General features: G+C 34.7%; 1 protein-coding gene across 5 annotated transcripts in view; it reads left to right on the forward strand.

The window, feature by feature from the left end:
- Positions 1-13,475, forward strand: part of SMURF2 (SMAD specific E3 ubiquitin protein ligase 2) — a 124,190-nt gene that overhangs the window by 74,246 nt on the left and 36,469 nt on the right. For all 5 annotated transcript variants that reach the window (XR_010318319.1, XR_010318318.1, XR_010318320.1 and 2 more), the window contains 6 exons: positions 2,533-2,617; positions 4,111-4,269; positions 6,876-7,071; positions 8,073-8,176; positions 10,641-10,755; positions 12,585-12,763. Coding sequence is in view for 2 of the 5 variants with exons in the window: in XM_064270898.1 (XP_064126968.1) it covers positions 2,533-2,617; positions 4,111-4,269; positions 6,876-7,071; positions 8,073-8,176; positions 10,641-10,755; positions 12,585-12,763 (838 nt within the window). In the remaining 3 variants the exon portion in view is untranslated. The remainder of the gene's footprint in view (positions 1-2,532; positions 2,618-4,110; positions 4,270-6,875; positions 7,072-8,072; positions 8,177-10,640; positions 10,756-12,584; positions 12,764-13,475) is intronic.

Raw genomic sequence — 13,475 nt, forward strand, 5'->3', positions numbered from 1 at the left:
TACAACAAACCTAAATGAGTCATTAACAACCTGCAACATGCAGATGACACTACCTTGCTTGCTGAAAGTGAAGAGGACTTGAACCACTTACTGATGAAGATCAAAGACCACAGCCTTCAGTGTAGATTACACCTCAACATAAAGAAAACAGAAATCCTCATAACTGGACCGATAAGCAACATCATGATAAATGGAGAAAATACTGAAGTTTTCAAGGATTTCATTTTACTTTGGATTCACAATCAGTGCCCATGGAAGCAGCAGTCAAGAAATCAAAACATGCTGTGCATTGGGCAAATCAGCCGCAAAAGACCTCTTTAAAATATTAAAAAGCGAAGATGTCACTAAGGTGCACTTGACCCCAATCATAGTGTTTTCAGTCGCCTCATATGCATGTGAAAGCTGGACAATGAATAAGGAAGACTGAAGAAGAATTGATGCCTTTGAATTACGATGTTGGTGAAAATATTGAATATGCCATGGACTGCCAAAAGAATGAAGAAATCTGTCTTGGAAGAAGTACAGCCAGAATGCTCCTTAGAAGCAAGGATGGCAAGACCTCATCTTACGTGCTTTGGACATGTTTTCAGGAGGGATCAGTCCCTGGAGGACATCATGCTTGGTAAAGTAGAGGATCAGTGAAAAAGAGGAAGACCCTCAACGAGATAGATTGACACAGTGGCTGCAACAGTGGGCTCAAGCATAACAACGATTGTGAGAATGGCATAAGACCGGGCACCGTTTCATTCTCTTGTACGTAGGGTCACTATGAGTCAGAACCTGATAACTACTAGCTTCTCCTTACTTGCTAAAACTAACCAGGTCTGCCTATTAGGTCCTTAGTCTTGTTGTTAGTTGCAGTTGAGTAAGTTCCAACTGACAGTGACCCTATAGGACAGAGCAGAACTGCCCCGTAGGGTTTCCAGGGAGCAGCTGGTGGGTTTGAACTGCTGACGTTTTCATTAGCAGCAGAGCTCTTAACCATTATGCCACCAGGGCTCTGACTGTAGCTAAACTATTCTGGGCTGATGGTGACACCTAGTGACCAACATTAGATATTGCCTGATCCAACATGTATTTTATTTTTACTTGAGAATATTTTTTAACTGTTATGCAAGTACGTGATTCTATTCTATTTTGAAACACATTTTAACTCTTGTAGTAATAAAAAACAGTTTGCCCGTTAACTGTCCGAGGATGGGCTGGGAGTCAAATGGACCTGGATGCATAACCTGGCTTTGTAATATGTTAGTTGAGTGACACTGGGCACGTTATTTAACTTATCTGAGCCTGTCTTCTCTTCCATAAAATGGGGAAAATAATACAACCAGTCGTGTAGGTTTGTTGTAAGAAATAAATGATGTAATTTCATGTGAAATACCTGACACAGTGTCTGGCATAGAAAGCACTTGGTAAATTTTAGCTGTGATTATCAGTGTTCAGGCCTTAAGAAGAAACATCTCTTGTCATTTCTCTTGAATTGAGACTGTAAACCAAGTTGTTTGGAGTGGGCGGGGATAGTTAAACTTGTACAATATTTATGTGGTTTGGATTGAAAAATTCTGTGTAATCAAAGGATATACATAAAATGAAATTATTGAAACTGTCACCTGTTTTAAAGGTTTTTTTACTTATAATTTTTAAGAATTTAATTGACTTTCTAGGTTTATAAACAAATTTATACTAACAAATACTAGCAGCAGTTTTATAATTTTTATATTGGAATTTTTTATTAGATTTTGTTTAAAGAAAGGTTCTTTTAAAAAAAAAATTAGGAAGCACCATTGAAGAATCTCTTTTACAGACTCCTCTTCTCTTTGGCTTTCCCACTCTTTTCCCAAGGACTTTCAGTTAATTTCACTTTTAGCTTTTTCTCCCCAGTATGTACCCATCCTCTTTAATTGTCTTCTTACTAACTTGGTTATTTTTCCATCTCTGCCTATTTATGACTATAGAATGTCTTCCACAAATCTCAATTTTTTAGCTTCTGTTTGAGCCCAACCAGTCTCAAAAATATACTTTTGTTTAGAGAAGAGAATACGTAAGTTTTTGTATAAAATTAGGCATAATAAATAAGCATCATCAGCCTCCAGATCCTTCAGAAGTTTCTGGAAGAATCTTCAGAAGCTCCCCAAAGTTGACCAGCCCCTTTCTGTGAGCTTTCATTTATTCTCTTCAGGCTCCATATTTAAGACAAAAAAAAGATCATGTCGTCATCTTTTATTTGTCTATTGGTCTTGTGACAATCTTGTTCTATTCTCCATTGCAGTGTGTTTAGCACTTGAGCCACATAAGTTTAGTTGGCTTTTAGATAGCTGACCTATGAACTTCATCACTGTTTTATAAGATTGCTTCCAGGGGAAAATGCATTCTGAGTTCAGAACAACTGATTTATGAAACAACTTTTTGGTAAAAAAATAGATTTGCAATTCGGAGAATTTTCCTGTTAGTATAATATCCTCTTAGTGTCTATAGCTGTCTTTGATTTGGACTTTCTGAATATGTTTTTATTATTGTTTTTAAATTTTACAGAGCAGAGGACAACGCAACAAGGTCAGGTATATTTCTTACATACTCAGACTGGTGTGAGCACGTGGCATGATCCAAGAGTGCCCAGGTAAGAACATATTTTAAGGACTCTTCTTACCATTTGAATATCCATTCTACCTAGGTTTTTTTTTTTTTTTTTTTTGAATATTTAAATATTTGACTTCTTGAAATAGAAGGGAAGAGGCAAAAACATGGGTCTTTTAGGAGTTTGAAAATTGACCTGGGATAAAACATACTCTTTAAAAAAGGGTAGTAGCTTGACCATTTCTGGTTAGACATTTTTTTTTTCAATAATTTTTATTGTGCCTTAAGTGAAAGTTTACAAATCAAGTCAGTCTCTCACACAAAAACCCGTATACGCTTTGCTACGCACTCCCGATTACTCTCCCCCTAACGAGACAGCCCTCTCTCTCCCTCCACTCTCTCTTTTCGTCACCTTCTAACCCCCTCCACCCTCTCATCTCCCCTCCAGGCAGGAGATGCCAGCATAGTCTCAAGTGTCCTCCTGATCCAAGAAGCTCACTCCTCACCAGCATCCCTCTCCAACCCATTGTCCAGTCCAATCCATGTCTGAAGATGGTTAGACTTTTTAAGAAAGTTTTATTTTAACCCTATGTGTGTGTGGAAACCCTAGTGACTTAGTTAACCAAAAGGTTGACAGTTCGAATCCACCAGGCACACGTGCCTTGGAAACTATGGAGCAGTTCTACTCTGTCCTATAGGGTAGCTGTGAGTAGGAATTGACTTGATGGCAATGTGTTATATATGTAGTCAGTGTTCTCTCGTATGTTCCTTAATAAAGTTTCATTTTAATGTAGAAAAGAACATAACCTTATTTAATTTCTTGCCATAATATAGCACGTAACACAGTAACGATGGTCATTGGTTCGTTAAAAGTCTTCTTGCTTTTTCTATTGCACCAGTTAGCCTTAGAGCATTCTTCCTTAGGTGTCTTAAATAGGTTCTTCATTTATTAACTTTATGGCTTCTGAAATTCCAAATGGAGCAGTTATCCTTTAAAAAATACATTATTATTTTCAGGCTCATAATTTGAATAACATTTTCAGTTTTGCTTTGTTGGAGAGTTTGTTTTTACTTTTATTTACACTTAATCATTGTGAACATTTATTTACAGGAGTTTTATGGTATAATAAAGGAAAAAAGAATTGAGGGGAAGTTTTAGAAAACATTTCATTCCGTATATCACTGATACTTGTAAAACAGTGTTTTCTATCAAAACAAGTATTGAAGTACAACTTACGTTGGCAAATGTTGCGATTGCTTTTATGTTCATTTAAATTTGTATAACATTAAAGCCCTAGGAACTTAGTTACTAAAAATGTAGGTTATATGATAAGTTTTTCTGAGCCATTTATGGATTGAGTTTTGAATACTCGCATTTGTTAAGCCACTGGGAATTAAGGATTCCAGCTGAACATCTCAAGTTTCTGAAACAATACATTTTCTCAGACTTCATGGAATTGTTCTGTGTCATTTGCACTGACTTGGCTCAGCAGGCCCAGCAATGAGGTATTTTTTATTTTATATTTGTTTTTGCAGAGATCTTAGCAACATCAATTGTGAAGAGCTTGGTCCATTGCCTCCTGGATGGGAGATCCGTAATACGGCAACAGGCAGAGTTTATTTCGTTGACCATAACAACAGAACAACACAGTTTACAGATCCCCGGCTCTCTGCTAACCTGCATTTAGTTTTAAAGTGAGTTTTTAAAATAGTACACGTTAAAATTCAAGTCTGAATAAGAGGAGACAATACATGCTTTTTGTGATAAATGTGATAGAATGACTTTTCTCTTCAATTATAAATTACTTTTGTTGAGCAGACTTTTATGTAAGAGTGTGACATGTTTTACTTCGATATGAGGTTTTTTTTGGGTTTGTTTTGTTTTTACCATTTTAACCAATTTTGAGTATACTTCAGTGGCGTTAAGTTACATTCACAGTGTTGTGTAACCATCAGTGCTATTGTTTCCAGGTAGTTTTGACATCCTAAACAGAAACTCTGTAACCATTAAAAAAATAACTCTCTCCTCCCAGCCCCTCTAGTCTACTTTCTGTCTTCATGAATTTGCCTATTCTAGGTACTTCATATACTAAATGGAATTATACAATATTTGTTCTCTTTTGTGTCTTGATTTATTTCACTTAGCATAATGTCTTCAAGACTCATCCATGTTGTAGCATGTATCAAAATTTTATTTTTCTTCATGGCTTCCTAATTTTTCATTGTGGCATGGCTATACCACATTTAATTTATCCATTCATCCATTGATGGACACTTAGGTTGTTTCCACCTTTTGGCTATTGAGAATAATGCTGCTATGAAAATTGGTGCACATGTATCTGAGTCCCTGTTTTCAAGTTTTTTGAGTATATACCTAGGAGTGGAATTATTGGGTCATAAAGTAATTCTATCTTTAACTTACCGAGGAACCACCAAACTGTTTTCCCTATTGGCTGCACCATTTTGTAGTCCTACCACTAGGAGTGGAATGGCTGAATCATATGGTAGGTTTATGTTTAACTTTTTAAAGAAACTCCCAGGCTGTTTTTCAAAGTGGTTGTACTATTTTCTCTGTGGGAGAAAGATGTGGCACTCTGCTTCCGTAAAGATTACAGCCTTGGAACCCTATGGGGCAGTTCTACCCTGTCCTATAGAGTTGCTGTGAGTCAGAATTGACTCCACCATAGTGAGTTTTTTGTTGTTGTTGTAAAATAGGTGTGTAGTGGTATCTCATTGAGGTTTTAACTTGCGTTTCTCTAATGACTAACAATGTTGAGCATCTCTTTATGTGCTTATCTACCATTGTGTCTTCTTTGGTAAAATCTTTTGCCCCCTTTTTAAATTGAGTTGTCTTGTTTTTTTATTGCTAAGTTTTGAGAGTTCTTTAGAAATTCTGGATGTGAAACCTTTATCAGATACTCGCTTTGGTAGGATTTTCTCCCAGTCTGCAGCTGTCCTTTTTTTTCCTTATGACAGAACCTTTTGAAGAACAGAAGATTTCTTTTAAATTTTGACAAAGTTCAATTTACCCACTTGTTCTTTTATAGATTGTCCTTTTGGTGTTATATCCAGGAAATTGTTGTCTGACCTAGGTCATAAAAATTTTCTCTGTGTTTAGATGTTTTAGAGTTTTAAGTCTTACTTTGAGGGTGAGGCCTAAGATTCATTTTGAGTTAATTTTTGTATTCGTGTGAGATGTATCCAAGTTCATATTTTTGCACAGGCCTATCCAATTGTTTATAGAGTGTTTTCTATGTAATATTTCATTGTTTTGGTTTTGGTTGGGGTTAATATTTCATAACACCTTTGTCTATTATAATGTTTGCAAGAGTAGTTAACAGTAATTTGTAATTTTCAACAAAGCTGTTTTCTCTGTGTGGCCATCTCTAAGAATAATATTGTTTTAGGTATAAAACTTGACCTGGTAAGTAAGAAACTTAACTTCTGGTACTGTATGTAAAATAAATTTGGGTGATTTGTTAGTGAGATGAAAGTTATTTTTCTATATTTTATCATAACTATCATTGCCCTTTTACCTTTAGAGTAGGAGGGTGTGTTCTTGCCTGTTGTATGCAAAATTAATTTTGAACTCCAACTGTATCACTCAGTGACTACATAGTAGACGTCACTAGTGAATTATGTAACTTTTCATTTCCTGACAGTTTATTGGAATTAACTAGTTTATTATATCATAGGGTTTTTTTTTTTTTTTTTTTTTAAAGATTCTTAGATGCAACTTATTTTATGCCTGGAGAATAAAACTATATCTGGGCAAGTATACATTTTTATTTCTTACTAATATTTCTTATTTATTATGTAGTGAATAATATTTCTGGTGTGGTTGGGAGATTATTTTCATGTATTTGTAGAAAACTATATACAGTTAGAAATGCTCATTTATCTGTGCCAGCTGCTGGTTCAAACTCTTCTTTGTCTCTCCCAGACAGGGCATTTAGAGCAGACTCTAGGCACAGTGTTCAGCATATTTTTAAAGTGAGTGAAGTTAAATTATTCAGAGGAAAATAGAAATGACATTTGAGAAGTTTGTTCTCAGCAGCCGTATAAAGCTTTATAGTTAATACTCTATTATCCAATACCATAAATTCATATGTTCTAAGAGAAATAAACTTTGGAATTAGTTTATCATTGCCAAAAAAGTCAAGCCAAGCATATGCCCTAGTAAGGCTTGGAAAATGGTGTAGCTAGACTAATCTTTTATAAAAGTGGGATGCTGTTTTGAAATACACAGTTGCAATCCTTTTTATTTGAAATACTTTATTAATATCTGTGTTTACTTCTAGCCGGCAGAACCAATTGAAAGACCAGCAGCAGCAGCAAGTGGTATCATTATGCCCTGATGACACGGAGTGTCTGACAGTCCCAAGGTACAAGCGAGACCTGGTTCAGAAACTCAAAATTTTGCGGCAGGAACTTTCCCAACAACAGCCTCAGGCTGGCCACTGCCGCATTGAGGTTTCCAGGGAAGAAATTTTTGAGGTAAACTTACAAGTCTTATTTTAAAACAGGGAAAAATTGAATCTTAATGTTTTACTCTTTCCCCTTTTTGGAACTCATATCCCTTTAAAGTGAGAAGGTTCTCGTTAATTTCTTTTGTAATTGTGAAGAGTAAATGCAGTGATACTGGAGAGATTTAACATGTGAGATAAACACCGAAATGGGATGAAGAATGTGAAGTGTTCTGGGTGGTTCACCTTGGTCTCTGCATTGCTAATACTTACTTGTTAATAAATTTTAAAACTGCAAATATTATCCATCGTTTAGTTTCTAATTCTTCCAAGAGGTAAGGGACTCTTAAATCAAAAAATCATTTTATTTAATTAGTATGGACTACTTCCTTAATTTATTGAAAAATTTCCTTTCATGAATATCTTTTTATCTTTGGTGTTCTTGCATAATAGGTTGCAAAGGTCAAAGGCAGGGGTTTCCCACTCATTAAAGCATTTGGGCAAAAGATGTTTGGGGACATGGCAATCCCAAAGGATGAACTTTTTCTCTGAGAACAGTTCTGGCCTTGCTTGTGGTCAGTCCATTGTATTTTAAAGTAATATAAAGTTGTCAATTTAATGAATATTCACATTAATGATGACTTCTGTTCTTTTGAAACTTTCTTGTCTTTACTTTCCATTGGTGTCTATCACTTAGAATTAAGTAAACCAATTTTTAAAAATCTACAGTTTCTTTCAAATTTTGTCTTAATATGTAAGTGGAACCACTGCTATGGTTCTGGAACTAAAACATGGAGTTTTGCAACTAGTAGGCTTTTAATATAATATTTAGTAGCATTAAACCATATCCATTTTGTTTTGAAAAGTTGCATAAAGTCAGAAACATTTGGAGTTTATCCGTTGGTTTGATCATTAAACAGATTTCATTTTATTTAAATAGACTTATGTTTTTTTTGTGGATGGAATTGGAGGAAGAGCTTAAATAGTAGGTTAAAAATACCTAGTAATAACAGGATATTTAAAATTTTTCAGGAATCGTATCGACAGGTCATGAAAATGAGACCAAAAGATCTGTGGAAGCGATTAATGATAAAATTTCGTGGAGAAGAAGGCCTTGACTATGGAGGGGTTGCTAGGTAAAGACTTGCTCATCAGTTAATGACATGTAGAACCTCACACGTACAGATTTAACCTTATCGTTGGCATTTATTTTCTAGTATACTACTCCCAAACGTTTCCGGTGCAGAGGATTTTGTAACAGAAATATCCATAATGTGGTTAGGGTAGTACTGCTACCAGAAGAGTATTTTAGAATTTCCTAATATATCATAGAGCCCAATGAGACTTTCTCTGAAACCCGAAATGGACTTTTGATAGGATCTGTAAGTCCCTTGTTTCTTCTCCATCTCTCTCCTTCAGTATGTTACCTCCTCTGCTTTATGTTGCCAGAAACCATCTTGAGACTTTAATGATATGTAATTTAAACTGAAGGAGCCCCGGTGGTGCAGTGCTTAGATGCTCAGCTGCTCACTGAAATGGTGGTGGTTCAAACCCACCAGCGAGTTTTTGGGCGAAAAAACCTGTTGATGACTTACGTTCTTTTGAAACTTTCTTATCCTTACTTTCCGTTGGTGTCTATCACCTAGAATTAGGTAAATCAGTTTTCTCTGTCATAAGGACTACAGCCTGGGAAATCCTATGGGGCAAGTTCTACTCTGTCCCATAGGGTTGCAGCGAGTTGGAATCGACTCAGTGGCGTACAACAACACAAGAATTTAAACGGAGTACTGTTTTCCCTTTGCTTCTACTGCCATGCTTCTTAACCTTGTTCAAAATAATCTATTTGGAAATTTTTATATAGCAGGGGAAAACAACACTTGAAAAGTATTGTTTGAATTAAAAACACACATTATTTATATATTTTTTTCTACCAGAGAAATCAATTTGACTCTATGTAAATGGAGCAGAAACATTATAGCTTCTGTATTAAAACGTTCTAAGGACCTTCGTGGTAATTCTTATGAATCCAATCTAAACTAAAGTTGTTTTTCATTAAGTCCCGTAACTTCTATTTAGCATTACTCTGTGTTCACCTATAGACTTTATTTTGTTTTGTGACCTTTTTACCTGCAATTGGATAGGTTCTTTAATTTGGAGTTTTGAAAATAATCTCTTACATATCATACTTAGGACTTGATAGTTTTTGTGGAATCTTTATTATTTACTCGTGACTAGATTTTGAATGCTTGATGGGAATTTGTAATTATCTGCTGATGGCATGTAAGTGCTGTAATTATACTGTAAAGGCCACATAATTTTTTTTTTAAACCTTACTACAGTCAGTTTGGGTAAACTAAATGGAATGTGGCAGTAAACAGCTTTTTCTGTGGTAGACTCCAAGAGCAGTTGGGTCCTGCTCTTATGCACGAAATACTTGGTGAAAGAAAACAAAAATTTGGATTTTCTGTAAAAAACACATAAAAAGCACACAGGACGTGTCAGTTGAGTGCTGTGTATGTGGGAGGGTTGTTTATGTGGAGACTTCACTTTTTTTTAAACCTCTGGAGTTTTTCAAGTCTTATATAAATGGTAGTAATTTGATTTAGAGTTCATCTCTTTGTAGATTTTTTGAAACATTTTCCTTTAACTAGTTGTTAATAGTATTCCACTGCACTTACTAAAAATATATTTAATCTGTTTAAAGCATAATATCAGGACATATTTAAATAATTTTCCCTAGCTGAGAAATGACAAGAGTTGAGACTAGAACTGCATCTCCTAAATCCTAGACTTATAATTTTTTTCCTATTTTACAAAGCCACAAGTAACAAGTTTTCTTTTATATTTTGAAAAATATAAAGGATTTAATAAGTTTGAAACAGTAATACTACTTATTATGAGGTTTTAAAAACACTGATGTACAAGTCAAAAAGTGGTATGGACATTCCCAGAGAGTGCAAACTTGCCCCTGTGTTTGCACTTATACCAAACTCCTTGGAATCTCTGACCACTTAAATCTTTTATTACAGTGATGCACAATAAAAGATGATGATATGGTAGTGAAATTTTCCTTACTAAAATAACACTAACAAGAAAACACACTGCTGTCCAAAAGTGAGAGTTAATTAGTACTGTACGTATCTGTGTACACTATCGAGTGTACATAAATCTGCCACGGTAAGAGTGAACCAGCGTTGTGTAGATCATGCTGGCATTTTGAAATAAGACCACATTATTCCCTTCATTTTATGTTTATTGTGGGTTATGAATTTATTTAGCAATTAAAAGTAACAGACCACTAACTGCAGCATCAGATGAATAAATTGGTGCTTCTGGATAGTAGCTTTATACTCTGTGATGCCATGTTTTAATAAAATTACCCCAAAGTTGGGTGAGAAGTGACTTCAGTATAATAAAACAAAAATTTTCACTTACTATTTTGGCATGGTAGATTTTTTCAGTGTTATATAACTACAGTTAATTCTTTGTTTCCTTTTATTAATTTAAAAAATTCTTTCCAAAATTGATTAATTGGTGGCATATATTAATAAAAATGTATTCATTAACAAAAGAATTCTTTTGTTATATTTCGTCTTCTAGGGAATGGTTGTATCTTTTATCCCATGAAATGTTGAATCCATACTATGGCCTTTTCCAGTATTCAAGAGATGATATCTACACATTGCAGATCAATCCTGATTCTGCAGTTAATCCGGTATGATTTGTAGTTATGTTGATGTGAATTAACTTGTGATCTACAATGCTTTTCATCTTTAAATGTCAGTGTAGTTTGTTACATAGAAATTGCTTATCTTGTCCTAGTCATAACCTTTGACTCAGGAGTTCTTCTAGAAAAAGTGCCGAAGTAAATAATTATGGATATGTTCAATAATTTGAGTACAGGGAAATATATTGCATCATTGTTTATAGTAACCCCTATGGGAAACAACATAGTTGTCCACAAGAGGGAGGTTGATTAAATTATGACATGAAGCAGAATAACATAGAGTCTGGAATTAGAAAGACATGGGATCATGTCCTGGTTCTGCCACTTACTAGCTTTGCACCCTTGGGCAAATTCATTGACTTAAGCCTCAATTTCACCATTGCTAATAACAATGAAAATAGTTTGTAGACTTGATGGCAGTGGGGTTGGGTTTTACCTCAGAGAGGAGTTGTGAGCATTACATGGGATTGTGCACATTAAGCATTTAACACAGCTCCTGTTACGTTATTAAGCGCTCAACAAACACTAGCAACTATTATTAATTTTATAATTGTTATTTCTATTATTTTTCCCTATAAGGGTATACTATACAACTACTAAAATGATATTGTGGAATAATAGTTAATGACCTGGAAAGATGGTGTTCATGATATGTTAAGTGAAAAGAAGGTTGCAAAATAGTATAATACAGTTTTGGTAAATATTTATACATGTAAACATTAAAAAGCTCCCCACCATACTAGTGAAAGAGGTAACTGAGAGATATTAGATTATGGGTGATTTTTATTTTGTTTCACTTCTCTGTATTTTCTAAATATTTCATAATAATCATGTATTACTTTAAAAAAACAAAAAGCTTTTTTTAATATAAAAGGGAACATAGTAAAATATTATTAAAAGATAAAAGGGAAGTTTAAAAGAATAAAGATTATTTATTAAACAGAGAAGTAAAAGAATTTTAAAATACAAATATCTAACTAACAAAACAATCTAGGAAAAAGCAGTTGTATCTGAACATGGTAGAAACGTTAGATTCATTGCAGGGAATTCTTTATAAAGGGATGATCTTTAGGTGAAGGTTCTGCTTGCAGATCCTATTACTACCACTGCCAGTAATAACAGCTCATGTTTGTTGAGTGCTTAATATGCTGGTGGGTTTCATCATCTCATTTTAGTCCTCACAGAGGCCCTTTTTAGACACTATTACTATCCCCATTTTTCCAGATATAAAAAATTAGTCTTCTGGGGTTAAGCAATTCGCCCATGTATACATAGCTGTTTAGGGCAGGATCAGGATTCTAACCCAAGACTGACACCAAATCTGTGCTCTTAAGTATCTATTGTTTTGTGGTTTAATTTCTGGTTAGGTCAAGGAAGTGGGAAGGGCGTTTAGTGTTGAAAGCTTTTTTTTTTTTCTCCCCATGACAGAGCCAGGGTTCTAAAAGGCTGAGCAGGAGGTGAGCGGAGAGGAAGAGAACAGGAGGCTATGAGTGATTTAATGAAGCTACAGTGGGACTATAATTTGGACTTAATTTCTGAAAATAAATTTTACAAAGTGCCTGTGCCCTTTGAGACAGACCTTGACCCTTGAATATTATTTGATACAGATGTAGAGAATCTGGAGCATGTTGTATGGAAACACTCCCTGATGATCACTGAGCTTTGATATAATAGCCTATTCCATTTAAATAACTGTAAATTAGTGTACAATTTTGATCTTGTTATGGGTTTTTTTATGTGTAAACATTTAATTTTTATTAAAAATTCCCTGGATAGTTTCTAACTTGAGTATTTATATAAATTCTTTTCAATTTCAGGAGCATTTATCATATTTCCACTTTGTTGGCCGGATAATGGGAATGGCTGTGTTTCATGGACATTATATTGATGGTGGTTTCACATTGCCTTTTTATAAACAGTTGCTTGGGAAGTCAATTACTTTGGATGACATGGAGTTAGTTGATCCAGACCTTCATAACAGTTTGGTGTGGATACTGTATGTATTGAATCCTGTATCTGTTTATTATAGTTAGCATTTGAGCCTTTAAAAAAGATATGTTACAAAATTAATGTGTGTTTTTAATTTAAACAGCTATGCACAGAAAATATTAAAAGCGGCTATAAGTTAGTGTTATTATTTTTAAAAGAAAAAAATCTAGTATACTCTGTTTGAAAAAATACTTATTAAAAGGATCCCTTCTACATGATGCAAGTTCTGTTCCAGCCCTGTGCGTGTTAGAATAGCAAATTCCTGCTGCCATTGCTTTTAACGAAGTGGTAATTTTGAAATCATGCTTTTAAAAGGATATCTGTAAGAACTGGTTCTGCTTTGCAAGAGGTCATTAGTTAATGAAGATAACACTGGCATTACTTACTTTCAGAAAACACAAAAGTAGCTTTCTCATTGAGGATACTCAGATGTTTGGTCACTTGGAGGTACCCAGTTTCAAATAGTACCTATTACATAATGGAAATTTCCCTATATTTGTGGTTCTAACAAAGACCAGCTTTGGCTGGGCTCTTTTCTAATTACTCAGGAAGTGAAGTGTTTCCAGTGTTCATGGAGGCTAAAGCTCTTTGACTTTTCTGCCCAAGAACCAGGTGGTGTATGGTAGCATAAGAACTAACAAGAGGATCTAGCCTTATATTTGTCATGCTCAATTAATGTGTCTGTAGGATCTGTATTTTAGGTTTTCCGGTTAACTATG

This window comes from Loxodonta africana, chromosome 18, assembly GCF_030014295.1.
Source record: "Loxodonta africana isolate mLoxAfr1 chromosome 18, mLoxAfr1.hap2, whole genome shotgun sequence".
Classification (NCBI taxonomy): Eukaryota; Metazoa; Chordata; class Mammalia; order Proboscidea; family Elephantidae; genus Loxodonta; species Loxodonta africana.